Genomic DNA, 17,878 nt, shown 5'->3' on the forward strand with positions numbered 1-17,878 from the left:
AGAACGTGTTTCGTTCCAAGTTCAGAGGGAGTGAACAACCACAGGGGTCCACTTGCATCGAAAAACCCCTTGGGGCACCCCCTCAACATATGTACTCTCGCTCGACCACCGTCGGCTCTATAAAATTGATTCCTAAATACCCTAGATTCGTGCTCGCTCTTGTGTCTCTCTTAACACCTACGCCCATTGGATTCACGCTCTGTCGGATAAGGCGCACGAAATTTGAGAAACGAATGAATTCGAGCGTTTTTCGCAAAGCGTGCGTTCGAAAATGTTCCTTTTATTTATATCCATCTCGATACAACTCTCAAACACGGTTCACAAGCATTACACGTTATGATCTTCGCACTAGGTCTAAGATAATATTCTCCTTTCGATCGTTATTATTCTATTTCAATACGAATAAAGTTCCGTCGGAATAAAAATGTCAAGTTTAATAGTAACTTATGATAAGAGCGTAGTACAAGTACCGAACGGTATATCCCTGGGGTTCAAACTAAATCAATGGGCTTGTGGGTAATCGCATAATAATTATCGGGACCCCCTCTACCGTCCATCTGTCGCTAGCCAAGGGGGTATTCGACCCCTTCAAGAACGAATAGGTGCTTCTATAGCAACATGCCCGATGAACGTGACCCAGCAGGTCCTATTGTCGTCTGGACGTAATCGGAATGTCGTTCAATGTCGATTCTACCCTTCGTTCTTACGAACTTTTGCTGATCAGTGAACATTAGGAAAGAAACGATGATAGAAACTGATCCCACCTATCCAAACTGCTGATCGAATTAAAATGATGCTTAAGCGAATCCGTACATGTTTCTTTAACGCATGACTTTGCTGCTTCTCTTGATCCGCTGATGTTTCACTTTCGTTGAAGTGTTTCAGACTAACAAATGCTGTTAGCATTTTTCTTCGGTCTATGTATCGCTTCTGCGGTCGGATTACGTGGTCCACATCATCCGAGAAGCTCCGTTTCCCATCATCATTATTCACCTCATAAAGGTGTTAAGTTGACGCAAGATACCGAATTGCTTCACGATGCCACGTTCGTTTTCCATAAATATTTGTTATAACGATCCAACCATTCCTTTCACCTTCCACGAAATATATGTAAATGTTTTATCGTTTTTAGTCATTTGAAAGAAGACATGGGACCGATAGCGTCCCAGCTTGATTTTTCCAAAATGAGCGAACAGGAGATCGAATTCCATTACTTCAAGTAGGATTTGTCGAATTATCTCCAGTTAAGTATCGTTACACGTATCGTAAAGAACTTGATTAGTATCTTTTAATCGTAGAGTGCACGATATCGATAATAACACGAAATTAGATGGCCTTGAAATTCTTCATGCCATTCAACATACTTTTCACGAATATAATATGGTCGATGAAGAAGGTAGAAATTTTGTGGAGGATGAGCCACAAATACAAGAAGACGAATTGCCACGGATCGTAGGTAAGAAATACGGATAAATTTGTCACGATTTTTACGATGATTATTTTTGACTTTACGAAATTGTATTTTTTATATTACAAGGTTTCATAGATAGAGTGTTGGAAGAAGATGATTTGGATAACGATGGTTATTTAGGATACGTTGAATTTGTCTTGGGAAGGCGAAAGGATCATATTACGCAAGCAAAAAGAAACGGTAGAAATAATATGAAAGAATAAAAGAAAGATCATGTTCATTCGTATTTATAAATATTCTTTAGAATTAACAATTCACACGTATCTTTTTTATAACATTAAATATGACTTCAAGCACGATCATGAGAAAAATTGTATTCCGTAGACAATATTAAAGTATTTTTAGTTAGACGATTTTTGCATTTACAACATAATTAAATATTTCAATGTATAATTTTTATATATGACTTTGATCGTTCTCAAGTGGTAAAGATAAAAGATAAAAGATGGAATTGACGTCTAATTGTAAGATAAACGTTGATATAAATCAATAAAAGAAAAAGAACAAGCGAAAGAAAAAAATCAAAATCGATTCTCCGCATAAATAGTTTGCCAATTATTTGTCAGCTCAATCCAATGTGCATAAGGGATCTTTCGTTATTAAAATACCTCTTTCCCAAAGATCTCTTACTATCAGAATCTGTGTGTTATAAATATCATTATGAATTATTATATTATGTGCAATACGATGTAAATGATTTTGTTTTTCTTAAACTTACTTTATCATCCTGTTCAGTAATTGGTAATTCTTCGACCTCTACAAATTGGGGAAAACGACAAATTATTTCCTTTATAGCGGGTACAAATTTTTCGTCGACTTCTAAAAATTGTGGTTCGTATTCGTGATATTCTTTGGAATTTTCACAAGAATAATATATCCTGTACGTGTCTGACTCTTCTACCAATCTAATCGCATAGAACAATAGAGATATCATCGAGAGTGTAATAGAATATCAATTAGCATTAAAGATTAATCAGAAAGCGAATTACCTTATACAATGAGACCTTAATAATCGTATCTTCGTATTGAATTCAATTTCCACATGATTTTCTACAATTCCTTCCTTCGTCATTCTTTCTCCATCTTGGGCTATAGAACATTGTCGTTCATAATCTACAAGGACAGGTGGCAAGAAATCATGAATATGACTTTTTGCCATTTCGTCGGCTGCTTTGTCTATATCGATATGTTCTATAATACGATTAATTAAACACTCGACATTTTCTCTGAAGGAGTTCCTATAATCAGATTTATTTGTAGAATGTACAAAACCAAAATATTTTAAATAATCAAGAGGTAATCCTTGACGAAAATGTACATCATTCGCAATTGCTTTTTGTAATGCATCTGGAAGCAATTTTTCTAAGAAATCACCCCAACTATTTTTTTGATAAACACTCAAAGTAACGTGCAAACTATGACTGTTATAAATGGTTTCTCCTTGATGTATAGTTCCACGTGGGAGATACAAAAGATCTCCTGCTTCTACTACGGTATCTAGAATAGGTTCTCCTAGTTCTGACTGATCAAAATCTTTGGATGAATATCTCGGCAAACAGTCGCTGTTTTTCGATGATTTATATAACCTCCATCTTTTCTTTCCCTCAATTTGCAATATGAAAGCTTCTATATCGTCGTAGTGTGGCGCAAATCCTTGACTACCAGGTGGTGTTAAGTAAGAATTTGCACCAACGAAACATCCAAAATATTCTTGAAGAGTCGCTGCATGAAGTTCGTTTGTTTATATTAATTCATATTTGGAAAATAGCATTGATGACATAACCGAATTAATGAAGTTCCGTTTTCTTACCATTTAATGTATGGAGTCTAGGTAAAAAAGTTTGAGGATTTAACATTCTCACTGAACATCCATTCGAATAATAATCCCAAACAACTGTAGGAACGGCACGACCAGAAGGATTATGGGTTTCTCTTATACCGTCTATGTATGATGTGATATCGATATTTTTCGTAAATAATATATAATGTTCTCTTAATATTTTGTCAATTATTGGAGTTGACATGAGAATCTTGTAATAATTAGAATTATTTCTCTTTACATGCACAGGAGCTTTTTCCCAATTCGTCCTGAAATAAATAAATCTTTAAACACGTTCTATATGCGTCTGTAAATATTATTAACAATTTTTTTGTTTCCCTAATACTTACTTAAAAAACTTATTAATCTCTAAAGGATGTATCAACCATTCAAACAATAATTTACTTTTTATAACGGGATTTTTCAAAAAATTATCATGTACTATATCGTAATTGATATTCATATTTTTCGTCGAACGTAACTTTTTATTTCTTTTCCTTTTCTTTGTCTTCTTATTTATCTTCACTGTTTCCCCTTCTAATTGATTCATTTGTGAATTATTATCGCCTGATATAGAAAAAGAATTTTCTAAGTCAGTCGTCGTCTCGTCATTGCCGTGACAATCGTTAGCTGATAATAACTTTTTCTTTTTCTTTTTCTTACTCTTATTATAATTGAACTTCTTATATTTTGATTTCACCAAACTATTCGTTTCCTTGGTATTCAAATTTTTCTTAGTTATAGAATTAGAACTTTTGGGCGAGGAAGACTGTTTATCATTTTTGTTAAGGGTCTTATGGCTAGACGATGGTAATGTGTTTTTTTCTTTATTGACAACTTGAACCGAATTTTTTTCATTCATATTTGAATGTATCTTTTGTAATTTCAGTAACTGTAACGAACGCTCTCTATTTTTACGTTTCATTGCATATGCAGCAAATGCAGAGATTTGTTCGTTCTCTGAAGCCATCTGTAATTATCAAAAGTTCAAAAATGTATACTATTTAACAATTTTTAATTACTTATATACTTTATTATAAGAAATATTGACAATTTCTGTTGATGGAAAAGGTTATGACGATTATAACCTTCAATTAACTTGTGCATCAATTCAGTTAACAACACCAAGTCCCATTTTTCTGTTTACACGGTTACACGTTGATAATAAAAGTTATTTTCGTTATTTATGAGTATATTTTATCTACCTTCTTTCTGTAAAATTGAATTTATTAATAAAGGAAAAAGATTTTTTTAAATCGTGCGCACGTTATTCACCACTTGAACGCAGGTAGATACAGTTCTCTTTCAAATGAAATCCGGCGTCATCTAGTAATTGAATGAGGAATTAAATTTAGATTTTAGAAGCACTCTTCTAAAGTTGACTGGTGGTGTAGGGTTTCAGAATACAATATTTATGCATTTAACTTTTATTGCAAAATATAAAGTATTCGTATGTAATATGATACAAGTTGTCTTCAATATCATGCAGAATATTATATTACCATTATAGAGAATAAAACTGTTTGCAAAACAAGACAAAGAAAAAAAAGAAAAGAAAAGAAAAGAAAGGCAAGAAAAGAAAAGCAACAAAAGTAATTGTTATGATTTTAGACGAAAGAGAAAATTATATATTTAATTCCTTATGTAATTTTCTATGAAGTTAAATTTATTATTATTCAATGAGAACGTGATTTATTTACATTATTTACGTTGTTATTTAAAATTTTTACTGTTATCGTTATAGTTAATTAATTTAAATGTCTTTATTATTTTACAATATAAAATTTAGACGCGTAATTGGTAAAATCCTTTGAATTCGTATGCTTCTTTACAAAAAAGCATAAGCATTGGTACAGTTTAAAGATTTTTCTCAGATTTTCACCTTAACCACTCATTGTGCTTAACAGTTCTTCACAATGCAAAGGAGTTCTTAATCCTCGTTTAGTTCATTGCACTTAAAGGCACATATCATAGATGTGGAAACTCAAAACGATGTCTGCATTAGAAGTAACTGTTGTCACAGTTAACTTTAAAAGAAAAAGATTTGTTAATTTTGTAATATGACACTACACATTCATGTATGTCCACATATTGACATATTAGATTTATGTCTTAAATTATTTCAGTTTTTCGACTACTCAGACTCTTTTTAATCAATGCCCAATCTTCCAAAATATCAGCATCATTAAGCATATAAACGATATACGGTCCTGCTACAGAAACTGCTCTCCTTCTCTCTGTATGGTTTCGACGCCTTCTACCGGTTGAATTTAACCATAAATCTGCATGAATATCAACGTTATTTCTATCCTCTTCTAATCTACGAATTTTCTCTTGAAGATCATTATGTATACAATCCCAAATCAATTCTTTTTCACTCTCAAAATTTTGTAGTGCTGCCTGTTCTTCAGCTAAAAATTTATTTTGTATATTTTGTAATCTGTATTGTTTCAATATTCCAGCAACTTCCGTTTTGGTCTTCATATTTTCTTTTAAACGTTCCAAAGGTATTAAATATTCTTCCGATTTACCAACTCGTACTTCCCCCAATTTGGTATCAACTTGTGTTATTCTTTCACGATATAATCTATAGAAATTAAAAATATCATAATTAATATTTATCATGGATGAAATAATTGAAACAAAAATATTCTGGTTTATAATAAATATTATAGTTTACGTAAAATATTATAGTTTACTTTGGTTTTGTTATATCATTATGCTTACTGTTCTTTAAGTAACGTAAATTGTCTTTCTAAATCAACTAAATTCTCCATACACTCATTTCGTCTTCTTTCACACTCATCTTCATCCATCTCTGAAGAATCATCGCTATCGCTATGTTCTGCACTACTATCACACGACGCAGAGCTTTGGTTACTATCGTTGCTATCATGAGACATTTCTTCTCCTTCTGGCTCTGATTCATCTTTGACACTAGGCATCGGAGCTACATATTTCCATTTTAAAATAATAATAATCTACAATATTTACCTAATAAACGATACTCTCTAAGTGTCAAGATAAATTACCTTTAGTCAGCTTTTGAGTACCGAGGATTAAGGTATATCATAAAAATCAACAATTCTAAATGTAAAGTAATTCTAAAAAAATCCGTTACCGATTTGACGATAGATGTGTCTTAATCTTTGATATATATATACATATATATCCATATATATATATATAACCTACAAAAACAAAATTTCAATTTTTAAAACACACTCGTATTCACTACAAACAAGTATTTTACTATTAATTATGTTATATGTTGTGCATATAATATAATATAATTAAATATAAACCAAAATAAATTATAATTGTTGACAAAAGTTAATAATATTCTTCGACAGATCTGGTAATTTTCTGTTGCTTAAAAGATACAATATTTTCATTAAAATTTTTCAAAGTAATGTAATATATATATCGTTGTTACCTAAGAAAACGAGATTTTAACACTAATTCTATTCACTAAAGAATATTAATTTTTATTATAAAACTTCAAAAATGTTATTTGTTTATAAGAAGAGGATGATAATCGCCAATCCTGCGCTAAGAGACTCAAGCAGCCGCCTCAAGCAGCTTGTAAATGGACCACGTGACTTCTGCACCTGCGTATTATATGAGTAAAACGTTCGACTACGTTTTGCGTCTGTTTTACCGACGGATTACACCACATTGTACAGTTAATTTCTATATACCGACATCAAGTAATAAAAACTTCCTTTTAACATCCGTCGATAAAATATCAAAATTCTATTCTTCATTCGATTAAAGTTGTTTACTACTTTTCGTTCGTAGTGTACGTGACTTCAGCGACATAATGGACAAAAAATGAATTACATGCGCAATAGGGAAACAGTATCGACTATTGTATCGGTGTATAAGCTGTGTAATTACGTAAGTAGATATTAATAATAAATTAAAAAAAAAAAAAAAAAAAAAAAGAATTAATAAAGAAATTAGAATTTTTCGGTGCGTTTCTCTAAAAAATTATATTAAAATTTTGTTTGATCTATTTATGTACTGGAGCATTCGAATCGTCCTCTTGAATCACAATTTCTGAGCGTCTCTTCGGCATATAACCTTTTTTTGCTTCGTCAAAAATTCTAATAACTACTGCACAATATTCCATAAAAACGATTAATAGCATAGAATTACAATGATTTTTGATTGTAAAATATGAAATGGAATCTACAACCTTAAAAGGCGAGATCTTAGCACAGAAAATGATTATTACATTTTCGATTCCTCGTTTTTAAAATGAGATCTTGTTCGTCAAAATCCATTAAGAATTATATCTGTACTCGTTGATGGCGCAAACTATTATAAAATCAAAAAATGATGAATAGGCTTAAAGTAAGGACAGAGCGCACGTACTGAAAGCGTAAAATATTTTTATTAAAATATTGATAAATGTAATAGTATAAAATAAAGTTTTAAGTATAATTGTATTTTCTTTCTGCTATCACAGGTTAATCACACAAAAAGTATTAATATTTATATGAAAATTAAAATAAATATCTATACCGAGTGATATGTCTTGTCATACACGATAAACTTATTTTGAAAGAAAAAGAAAAAAAAAAGGAAAAGAAAAGAAAAGAAAAAGAATTCGATATACAAACGAGTACGATATCTCTCAAACGATTGATTCGTTGCTTCAATGAAACGTTTAAACTATTATATTCGATCATTCTATTCGAATAGTCAAAATATAATTCGTCATCGAATAATTTATAAACGTCTACTAATAATCAGAGGTAATATTTTGTCACTTTTACGAAATACGGTGAAATTAAACTATATCGTAGAAATTAAGAGTATAATAAAGTATTAAAATTAAAAGTATAGTGAAGTATGCTATAACTACGGAATTAAAGCCATGTACCAAAATAATGAGCAATATAGTATCGTAATACTATAATCCTACTCATATAGATCTATTTTATAGTTGTGCTATTTTACAGATAGCACAACTCCAAATTAGTTTGATTCTTAACTATATGTAGATAAATAATATTATATAAACCAACGAAGATTCTCTGAATAATCTTATCTCGTAAAATATTTTTAATGTCTCGATCAGCTGTTTATATTTGCAAATATAACGAAGATCGTATATTTTGTTCTCTCTCTCTCTCTCTCTTTTTCTCTCTTCATCTTCATAATATAAGATTCGAATTAAAAAAATTTTTCGCTACCAAGGTCTCCACATAGGATCACCATCGTCTACGCGTTCAACATCGATTTCCTCGTCGTCCTCCGCGTTAATTCTCTGATGATTGGTCGTTTTACGTTTGACCATAGAATTTCGTCGAATTTCTTTAGTATCAAATGTCAATTGCTTTCGATCGTCTCCGTGAAATCTCGTACGATTTTCTAACGACCCTATCGTTGTTTCCGTTGACGTACTTTTAAATGTTCCTGTTTTCACATTGACACAAGGACTCGTTCTGCTAGTAGGAATTGCGATATTCGGTACGATTATATTAGTGTCTGTTGAGGGAATTGGATTGATCAGACAAGGACCGATTAAGGTGCCAGGATCCAGATCGATCAGTGTCGTCGAAAGATTGGGATTGATCTAAAACATAAAAAAAAGATAGAAAAAATCGAAAGAAACAAGTTCATCATCTCTTTTTTCTTCTTTTTTTTTTTTTCTTTTTTCTTATATTCAGCGAACAACCCATGCGATTTTACGAAGGTAATTAATAAACAACTCACGCTCAACGAGTTAATCTTGGAATTATTTTGAAGACCAATAGCTAGATGCCTGGCCAAATTCTCCGCCGCCTTCCCAGGAAGCGTGGCCAAGAATTTACATGCTTCCGTGGCGCAATGTCCAAAGCCCGATTGCCATCGACTTTCAGCAGTAGCTTCATCGTTAACCATCGTCGTCATCTTTATTGTCGTCGTTGTTGTTGTCGTTGGTATTGGCGTTGTTGGTATTGCCGTCGTTGAAATACCAGACAAACCGGCGGAACGAGAAGCTTGTAATCTTTGCAAATGACGTACCGTCAATTCGAGAATGTCCGCCTTTTCTAATTTACTGATATTTTCACCTTCCGTCTAGAAGAAATATATCGAAACATTTTCAATCTTCTTTTCTTTTTCTTTTTTATCAAAATTATCAAACGAATAAAAAGAGATAGACAAATATAATAAGGAAATAAGATGGACGAATAAGTTTTAGTAAATAAATTATGTACATATTAACGATAGATACAACGATTTGCAACGTCATCTTAGTATTCTTTTTTTAGATATTCGTAGTTTTCTTTTTCTTTTCTTTTTTCTTATATATATAGTTTCTTCTCTAACAACGATAAAAGATAGGTATCTAAGGATCGTCATCTCAGCGCGTTACTTCTTTCGTTCTTCCTCGATTCGATTCGCTCGCACGAGCTAACTTCTCGATACCGAGCGATCGCTATCGAAGATCGATCCCTTTTCCGATCAAAAGTCGTGCATGACCGAGCCACGGAAGAAATCCTTTTCTTTTCCCAACGGACACGGTCCGTCCTTTTGTTGGTTTATAGAACGACGAGCAAAGGATCGGTTCGATTACCGAGACGAATTCAAATCCAAAGTCGACGCAAAGTTTTTCGTTCTTCCGTTCAAACCGAAACGCGATAGGCTTCATTTCTTCGAATTTTATTATCTTTCCAATACCTATATACTGTTTATTATTGTTGTTTAACAAAAAAGAAAAAAAAGAAAAGAAAAAAAAATAAAGAAAAAGAAAGAAAAGAAAATAATTGCGATAACATCGATGAAAAATTATTTCCTACTTTCTTCCAATGAAATTTTTCGAACGAATCGATACAAAACGATTTTTGCACTAAATGCTATTAAAATACTCGACTTTACGATTAGTTGTCTACTCGTTAATTATGCGAAAACAATTTGATGAATAATCTGTTGAAATACGCGTCGGCGATCGGAATTGCGTAAGTTTGCCTGCAAAATGTAAGTATGTATAGAAAAAAAAAAAGAAAGAAAAAAAAGAAAAATGGAATAAAAAATGAAATAAAAACACAGCCAGAAAAATGTCAGGCACGAAGCGATCGTGATAAATTTATTCGAATAATTAATAAAGTTGCCGTGTCCGTAATGCCGTTGACATTTCAGCGAGTTCCCACGATGCTTGGAATATATTTAAGAGGAGGAAAATAGTTTTGCCACGCGCAGTTGCGGCCGGAGAATGCGTTTCCTGCCGCGAGCGCGCGATCCGTAAAATTGCAGAACGGAGATCGTAAATAGAGTCGTGCGAGGTTTAAAAAAGAAAATAAAAAAAGAAGAAGAAAAAAGCGTGCCTTTCTTTTCGAAAAAAAAAAAAATTACACGACACGTGCTACCTGGACCAAACTTTATCGATCGAATTTATGCGTATGTCGATTGGATGTGCTATTTAACGCGTTTTATTAATTTAGTTAATAAATAATAATTTTTGTGTATACACACACACACACATATATATATATAGAAGATTAGTAAAAATAGAAATAAATCATAATTTCTATAAAATAAGAGAGAAGAGAAAAAAGAATAATAAAATATATCTAATACGGAGCGTGTTAAACGGTTATATCTTCCCGATTAGAATTAGTTTTCTAATCGGTCGGTCACGCATGAACGAAGATAACGACGTTTAATCGACACTCGATATATCGTTTTTCGACTGTGACTAATAGAGAAATCGATCGAGTTTCTAAAGAATATCTGTACAAGTCGGTGCTTTTTATAATAAGTTTTTACGGAGTTTTCGTCGGTGTGTATTTTATAATAAGATCGGTAATTTTGCTTCTCACGCGATGGTAAATCGTGTGGTAGATATTTTTTATATTTATATATATATATATATATATATATATATATATATATACATTTTATAACAGACGTTGTTAAATCGTACTCACTTCGAGTGCGTCCACCATGAGATCCTTTAATTCGTCGAGACATCGGTTGATACGTGCTCGTCTCTTTCGTTCTAAGAGCGGCTTCGTTATCTATAAAGAATAAAGATCGATATTATTTCTCTCTCTCTCTCTCTCTCTCTCTCTCTCTCTCTCTCTCTCTCTCTCTCTCTTTTTTGTTTTATCATTTATTAGAGAAACGTACGAACGACGATATTCGTTCGTCATTCGAATAAGTTTTTCTATATATAGTTTCTATCGAACACCGTGTATAACGATAAACGCGTCGTTCGACGCGTGTTTCATTCATCATTTACACTCTCTTTCTTTTTCTCTTTCAGACTCGAGCGATCAGTCGAGTAGAGTCACGAGCGAGCGACGACGTGTCCTATCGCATAACGACGATTTTCTCCTCGTCCGATTAGATTTCTTTCTTCGAACGGTCTTCATTCTTGATCATTATTTCCAAGAAATAAATAATCAACAAAATATCCTGATACTCCTCGATCGATCACTCAACTCAATGACGTAAGTATTTAAACGTTACATCCACGATCGTTTCGTTCCACGATCTATCGCAAATTGATGATTAAAAACAAAGAATATTATTCCCCTTCTCTTATCCGGGAAATAAAAATGAAGCGAATAAAAAAAAAATAAAGAAGAAGAAGAAAGAAGAGAAAAGATACGCACTTATCTTACCTTTTTGTATCGATAAGTCCTTGAAACCGGATGGGGACAATCGTACGACATCATTGCAGGATTTCGTGTTATCCTTAAAACTCGTCAATCTCATCGGTCGTATATGCTTGCGTCGAAATCTTTCGAGAGAATGATGTTCGAAAGAAAGACGTCTTATTTATGACTTTATTTCGATCCTCGTGTATGTGTACTTACTTATTTACTTACATAGGTGCGTATCTACCTACCTACGTACGTGTGCGAAGAGAAAATGAAAAGAAAAGAAAAGAAAAGAAAAAGAAGAAAGAAAAACAAAACCAAAACCGAAACCAAAACAAAAACAAAAATTGTGGAAGGACGTTTCGAGGAGGGTGTGTGCGTCTGCGTGTGTATACACGAGAGAGAGAGAAAGAGAGAGATGGATGGAGATAGAAAGAGAGGGAGAGGGAGAGAGAGAGAGAGAGAGAGAGAGAGAGAGAGAGAGAGATACAAACAGACAGAGTGAGAAAGAGAAGGCGGGCGCGCGGCTTCGAGTCCCTACGCGAACTGACTCGAATGCTCCCGGCTCTTCTTGGCATTCCCCCCTTGTATGCTTACCCTCACCCAACTTCGAACCCTCCGTGTCCGTGGCGAAGGCACTTTCTGAGATAGGTCTTTGGCGCTACCAACGAAACGCATCCTTCCATCTCCAAATGATCTTTCCTTCTGTATCCTTTTCCATTCGTTTGGAGTAAGACGGAGTAAGACTAATCGCACATTTTTTTTCGCTTTTCCTTTAGTTTTCTATTCTGGTTTTGTTAAATTCGAAATAAAGGGAGAATTATTCTAAGGTTAATTAATTTCTGTCGTGTAAGGGATGTGAAGAGCGTTGATCGAATACGCGAAGAATATCGATATGTGCGTTACGTTTATTTAAAGCTTTTAATAAATCTGCATAAATGAATTATGTCACGTATAGAAAGTGGTTCGATAGTTGAAATAAATGACGTACACTCGCTACTATTGTTCGAAATTAATAATCTTGTAATTTTTGTAATCGATTACACGTCGATGTGAATTTTTGGACGAATGAAACGACAGGGTCGATTATGCTCGAATCTTTTTTTTTCTTTTTTTTATTCTATCGTATATATATGTATATATTTTGTTGTCTTTTTTTGTTAACACTATGCACTCACGTAGGTAGATATATACATAAGTACTTACCTATATAGTACTCCGATGTAAGTTACTCTATTTCTTTCTCTTCCCGTTCTCCAGGAAATCGCTCGTCGTTCCAGCGATAACGAACGAACTTCGTTTAAGAACGAAGCCGACTCGAATTACTCGTTTTGCGGGATATACTAACTGCAGGCGGCGCGTGTCGATTTTGTTTGCAAAATATCGGCGACTCCGACGGTAACAAGAGCCCGCGCGTCTCCGTCTTGGCTAGATAACTTGTATACTCCAAATCGATTTGAATTTCATTGCGACTGCATATCCCGAAGGCATTGATACGCAATATATGTATGTTAATGTTTCCTTCTGATACGCTGAATTAGCGTTTAACTTTCTTCTTCCTACGAAGATAAATAATCGAAAGAAGTTTTTATTGTATCCTTGATGTCTAATTGTAAGCAGAATATGAGAATATGTGTGCGCTTTTATATGTGTGTCTCGAGACATATTGTTGTGAAAAGATATAAACATTGTTGTTCTCGCCGTAACGTCGTACGACGATCGCCAATAGATGAACAACGACGTTCCAATAATTACGAGCGAATTCAAGGAAATGTTTTCTCTTTCCTTTTTCTATTTATTTATTTATTTATCTATCTATCTCGACTCTCGTCAGCTTTATAAGATATTAACGATCGTCGAACGAATTATTCTATCTTATTGTTATACATACAACGTTGAGATTTCAATTTTGCGAATCGAGAATCTTCTTCGATCTTATTCGACGTAAATTACGATTAAAGTATAAAAATCAAAATACGTAATAATGTATGTACATAGAAATATCAATTGTTGAGGAGACGTACGTGTATCTATACGTACTATATGAATATTTATCTACTTTTTTTTTGTTCTCTTTGAAATCCTAAATTACGTTAATACGTGATTAATTTAACGAACGTTAGATAGATAATGTCATTTTAATCGATAGTCGACGAAAACCAAAAGGAGATCCTTTCTTCGTTCTCTTTTTTTCTCACTCACGACCTTTCGAGCATTTCTCTCGCGCGAGATAAGAGAGAATCTTAGGCCGGACGTGGCTCCATTAAGATTATCTTATTCCTCGTCGGTGTTCGGCGGATACTTAGAAGTTTCTCCCAATGCTTATCCTCGTAGTCTTTACTTGACGCGATCAAAGTGGATCCTTTCGTCATTCTCTCTCTCTCTCTCTCTCTCTCTCTCTTTTTCTCTTTCTTCCTTTTTTTTTTCTTCGATTCTTTTTCTTCAATTTTTATTTTTTAGAGATATTCTTTTTTCTTTTTTTTTTTCATACCAAAAATAATTACAATTTTTGTCTCGTTCACGACTAACAAAATCGAATATCAATCTTTACAACTACTACAATCTACTACAACTATACCGCAATAATGATTAAGTACAACTATATTAAGTACAACTTATATTTTCAAAAATCAATGTTGTGTAAAAAAAAGTGTGACGAAAAAGTGGTTACATCGAGTTATAAAAAGTTAACAATGAGACGTTCATCGTTGCATAAAATGCTTATTGATAACTCTCTCTCTTTCTCTCTCTTTTGTTATCTGAATTTAATTATTAATTAAAAAGATTTCGTTTCGAACGATACTATTCGATGAAGAGTCTCACAGTTCTCAAGTAACTTTTCAGGAGGACGAGCAGACATCACGGACAAGCTCTCGGAATACTAGGAAGGAAAACAATAATTAGTGATGTCACCGTGCGCGTTCGAAGTTCTTATCCTTGTGAGTTCTTATCGTATTTTGCGATGATGAAAGGGAAGGAGAAAGGGGGTAAAGGAGGGGATAAAGGAGGGTGTAAAGGAGGGGGTAAAGGAGGAGGTAGAAGGAGAGGGTAGAAGGGAAGTGGTATATCGTATCGCAAGTCTGGAATGTACATAATACATATATATGGCTTACGAAGCGGCCAAAAGCGTGCGAATGTTTACTAGTCGTTTTACAACGGCTCCTCTTGACGCCACGTCGGCGTCAATGGAACCTCTGACGTCGCCATGAGGACGACGACGTCTGTCTCCTTGACATTCGAACCTTCTCATTCTTTTTCTCTTTCTTCATATATATATATATTATTTATAAAATGTATATATGTATATATTTCTTTTGTTTAATATCTTTATCGAAAGAAATACGCGAGTGTTTTTGTAACGACGTCAAATTCAAGTTCACAATTTCAAGATACTCGTTCTCATAAGAATTATTATTAAAAGAAAAAAAAAAAAAAGTAAAATATCTCGATTAAAATTACGTACATTTCGTCTATTAAGAATAATTCATTCAAGATTAAGATAATCGTTATCGCGTATAAAGCATTCATTAAATTTTAATTCTTACGATGGCAAATTCGAGTTAAGACGTTCGGTATTCACATGAATTATTTAGAAAAATAATAAAAAAGAAGGAAAATGTTTCGAAATTATCGAAAAGTACTTATTGTTTGTTATATTGTTGTTAATTGTTATTATTGTATGTATAGGATAACACTTTTTTATGAAATGATAGACTCGTAAAGAAAATTAATCGATTTAATTGAATTTATATTACTCTTATTCAAGACTTTTTCATTTATTAATAGTTTGAAATATTTGTTTACGTCTTAACGTAAGTAAGTGAGTTACGATATGAATGAGTTGTATGGATAATATCTACGAATATCAGAGAAATGTTTCGATAGATCCCAGACGCATTTCGATGGTTTTCTAATCTTAAGTAAAAACTAGATGGACGGTCGGCTTCATCAAACGATCTCTGCGTGACTGGTTGCTATGCACGAAAATTAACGACAAAACGATCGATTTCCTTCACTTTTTCTTTTTTCTTTGTTCCCAATCACAGATTCGGCGTATTAAACGCGCGATGAAAAAGTTTTCATGAGTCCTTTGTAAAAGAGAAGCTAAAAGACTGTGCATATATGAATTAACTTTTTGGAAAGCGAATAACGAGCGCGTGCATTTCAATAATAATATAATAAAATGGAGTTTTGTAAGAAGGTAGTAGTTTACACCGAAGAATAATCTTGGTATTGAAGACGAAGACGATCTTCTTCTTCATTTTCGTTTTCTCTTTTTATTTTTCCTTGAAAAAGAGGGACGAGAAGAAGGGGAGAAAAAAAGGACGAAATAAAAGAAAAATAAAAAGGAGGAGGAGAAGAAGAAGAAGAAGAAGAAGAAGAAGAAGAAGTTTGAAGTCTCGTACTTAGGCGACTCACGATTTTCGTTCGGAGTATAAAGTACCGTCGGTGAAGAATTTCAATTCGTGCGCCACTTTATATCTCTTCTTACAACCGTGCGTTCAACTGCCCTTCTTCTTCTTCTCCTTCTTCCTCCTTCTCCTCCTTCTCCTCCTCCTCCTCCTCCTCTTCTTCTTCTTTTCCGTAGAGTGTTCCTTCCCTTTTAGCCCTTCTCTCACGTTCATCGTGTCGTTTCGCATGCTCACGGTAGAAAATCGATGTTCTTTCTCTCTCTTCCTCTCCCTCTCTCCCTCTCTCTCTCTCTCCCTCTCTCTCTCTTTCTTTCTTTCTCTCTTCGTACTTGGCGGTTTACGAGTTGAGAGAGTACATCGTCTCTCGCGTGCAGGTAAAAAGTGGTAGCCACGTTTCCTTCTCTTTGCTTTATCGCGTCTGATTGCGGAGCCAGCCAGAGGCTCTCGCTTAAGACGCCGAGGATATACACGCGTGCCCTTCTCCTTCTCCTTTTTTAATTTTTTTCTTTGCTCTGTCTCTCTCTCTCTTTCTCTTTTTCTCTCTTCCGTTCGTCCTTACCAGGGCACGGCTCGCGAGCACAGGGAATGCTGTTCTCTTGGCCGATTTGTTGACTCAAAACCCGCCCTCTTCGAAGAAGTTTCCGTCACCCGTGTGAAACGTTAAATTACACGACCGTTCTCTTTCGTTCTTTATTTCTTTCTTTCTTTCTTTCTTTCTTTCTTTCTTTCTTTCTATCTATCTTTTATTTGAAATTCGTATCATTACGATTATCGTTTTCGTCTTCGAATGGCGTCATTTCTTCTTTTGAATTGGTTCTATCATTATTTATTTATTTATTTATTTATTTACTTTTTTGAAGATACGTTTACGGCGAAAGTGTGACATTGTGTGTAAGTAGATGTTATATAAGTATGTATATTTAGGTATATTACCTAATGTAAGAACACGTAGAAAATATTATAACGATAACAACGTGTTGTTATATCGTAATTCGAGATAATGACTCATGGATAGAGAATATTTCAAAAACAAAACGTGTCTCGGTAGTTAAGACGAGGGTTAGTTAGATGCCTTGGAATTCTCGAATAGGTCGACGATATATAAATAAAAATCACGAAGACGTCGTAAAGAAAATTGTCGAGCTTTTATCTCTTTGCTCGGTGTCGGCTAAGAAATCGGTGCGTTTAGCAGGCAGCTATCGTGTTATCGAGGATGCCTATATAGCCTCGCCTGGAATGTCTTCCACGAACGATACGAGAATAGCACGGTTTACACCTATGCACGAACCGGCTATTCGTCTGGCTTCGAGAACCGACGGAAAAATATGTCTCCGCGGTTACGATAAAAGCGTCGTTGTTTTCGAAAAAGAAAGGGAAGAAAGAGTGAGGAAGAGAGAGAGAGAGAGAGAGAGAGAGAGAGAGAGAGAGAGAGAGAGAGAGAGAGAGAGATGTTGTTTGAGTTTCAGCCGAACGGATGACGCTTAACAATCTAACGAAGAAAAAAAAAAAGCAGAGGTAAAAAGTAATAACAATTTTGTTTTACTTACCTTTCTAGCAGTAGTTAAAAAATCGACGA

General features: G+C 33.9%; 4 protein-coding genes and 1 long non-coding RNA gene across 12 annotated transcripts; 2 read left to right on the forward strand and 3 right to left on the reverse strand.

Annotated features, from left to right (window-relative positions):
* Positions 1–260: 260 nt before the first annotated feature.
* LOC127066677 (ribosomal oxygenase 1) lies at positions 261–4,700 on the reverse strand. Of its 5 annotated transcripts, none has more exons than XM_051000687.1 (6): positions 3,954–4,700; positions 3,641–3,857; positions 3,282–3,559; positions 2,461–3,193; positions 2,190–2,376; positions 261–2,110 (listed from the first exon to the last, which is right to left on the reverse strand). In XM_051000687.1, exons 1-6 carry the CDS (start codon positions 4,258–4,260, stop codon positions 2,039–2,041), a joined length of 1,794 nt encoding a protein of 597 aa, XP_050856644.1. In that variant the 5' UTR covers positions 4,261–4,700; the 3' UTR covers positions 261–2,038. The 5 variants fall into 5 exon arrangements, with proteins under 5 accessions (XP_050856644.1, XP_050856642.1, XP_050856641.1 ...); XM_051000685.1 differs by having other exon boundaries at positions 3,641–4,260; positions 4,321–4,697; XM_051000684.1 differs by having other exon boundaries at positions 3,641–4,260; positions 4,379–4,696.
* Positions 894–1,697, forward strand: LOC127066694 (multiple coagulation factor deficiency protein 2 homolog). The gene is made up of 4 exons (XM_051000715.1): positions 894–1,045; positions 1,133–1,219; positions 1,299–1,456; positions 1,538–1,697. The coding sequence occupies exons 1-4, from the start codon at positions 894–896 to the stop codon at positions 1,672–1,674; spliced, it is 534 nt and encodes a 177-aa protein (XP_050856672.1). The 3' UTR covers positions 1,675–1,697.
* Positions 4,701–4,981: 281 nt separating the features above from the next.
* Positions 4,982–6,856, reverse strand: LOC127066688 (breast cancer metastasis-suppressor 1-like protein). Its single transcript, XM_051000710.1, has 4 exons — positions 6,727–6,856; positions 6,323–6,481; positions 6,018–6,240; positions 4,982–5,877 (listed from the first exon to the last, which is right to left on the reverse strand). The coding sequence occupies exons 3-4, from the start codon at positions 6,233–6,235 to the stop codon at positions 5,403–5,405; spliced, it is 693 nt and encodes a 230-aa protein (XP_050856667.1). The 5' UTR covers positions 6,236–6,240; positions 6,323–6,481; positions 6,727–6,856; the 3' UTR covers positions 4,982–5,402.
* A 13-nt stretch (positions 6,857–6,869) lies between these two features.
* On the forward strand, positions 6,870–12,046 carry LOC127066699 (uncharacterized). Its single transcript, XR_007782480.1, has 3 exons — positions 6,870–7,000; positions 7,092–7,190; positions 11,551–12,046. It is a non-coding gene; the product is annotated as an uncharacterized LOC127066699 (long non-coding RNA).
* LOC127066685 (transcription factor HES-4-like) lies at positions 7,465–12,428 on the reverse strand. 4 transcript variants are annotated; one of them, XM_051000701.1, is made up of 5 exons: positions 12,119–12,428; positions 11,912–12,030; positions 11,213–11,302; positions 9,018–9,362; positions 7,465–8,877 (listed from the first exon to the last, which is right to left on the reverse strand). In XM_051000701.1, exons 2-5 carry the CDS (start codon positions 11,963–11,965, stop codon positions 8,491–8,493), a joined length of 876 nt encoding a protein of 291 aa, XP_050856658.1. In that variant the 5' UTR covers positions 11,966–12,030; positions 12,119–12,428; the 3' UTR covers positions 7,465–8,490. The 4 variants fall into 4 exon arrangements, with proteins under 4 accessions (XP_050856658.1, XP_050856661.1, XP_050856657.1 ...); XM_051000704.1 differs by lacking the exon at positions 11,912–12,030 and having other exon boundaries at positions 12,385–12,418; XM_051000700.1 differs by lacking the exon at positions 12,119–12,428 and having other exon boundaries at positions 11,912–12,046.
* Positions 12,429–17,878: the final 5,450 nt, after the last annotated feature.

This window comes from Vespula vulgaris, chromosome 10, assembly GCF_905475345.1.
Source record: "Vespula vulgaris chromosome 10, iyVesVulg1.1, whole genome shotgun sequence".
NCBI classification, from domain to species: Eukaryota; Metazoa; Arthropoda; class Insecta; order Hymenoptera; family Vespidae; genus Vespula; species Vespula vulgaris.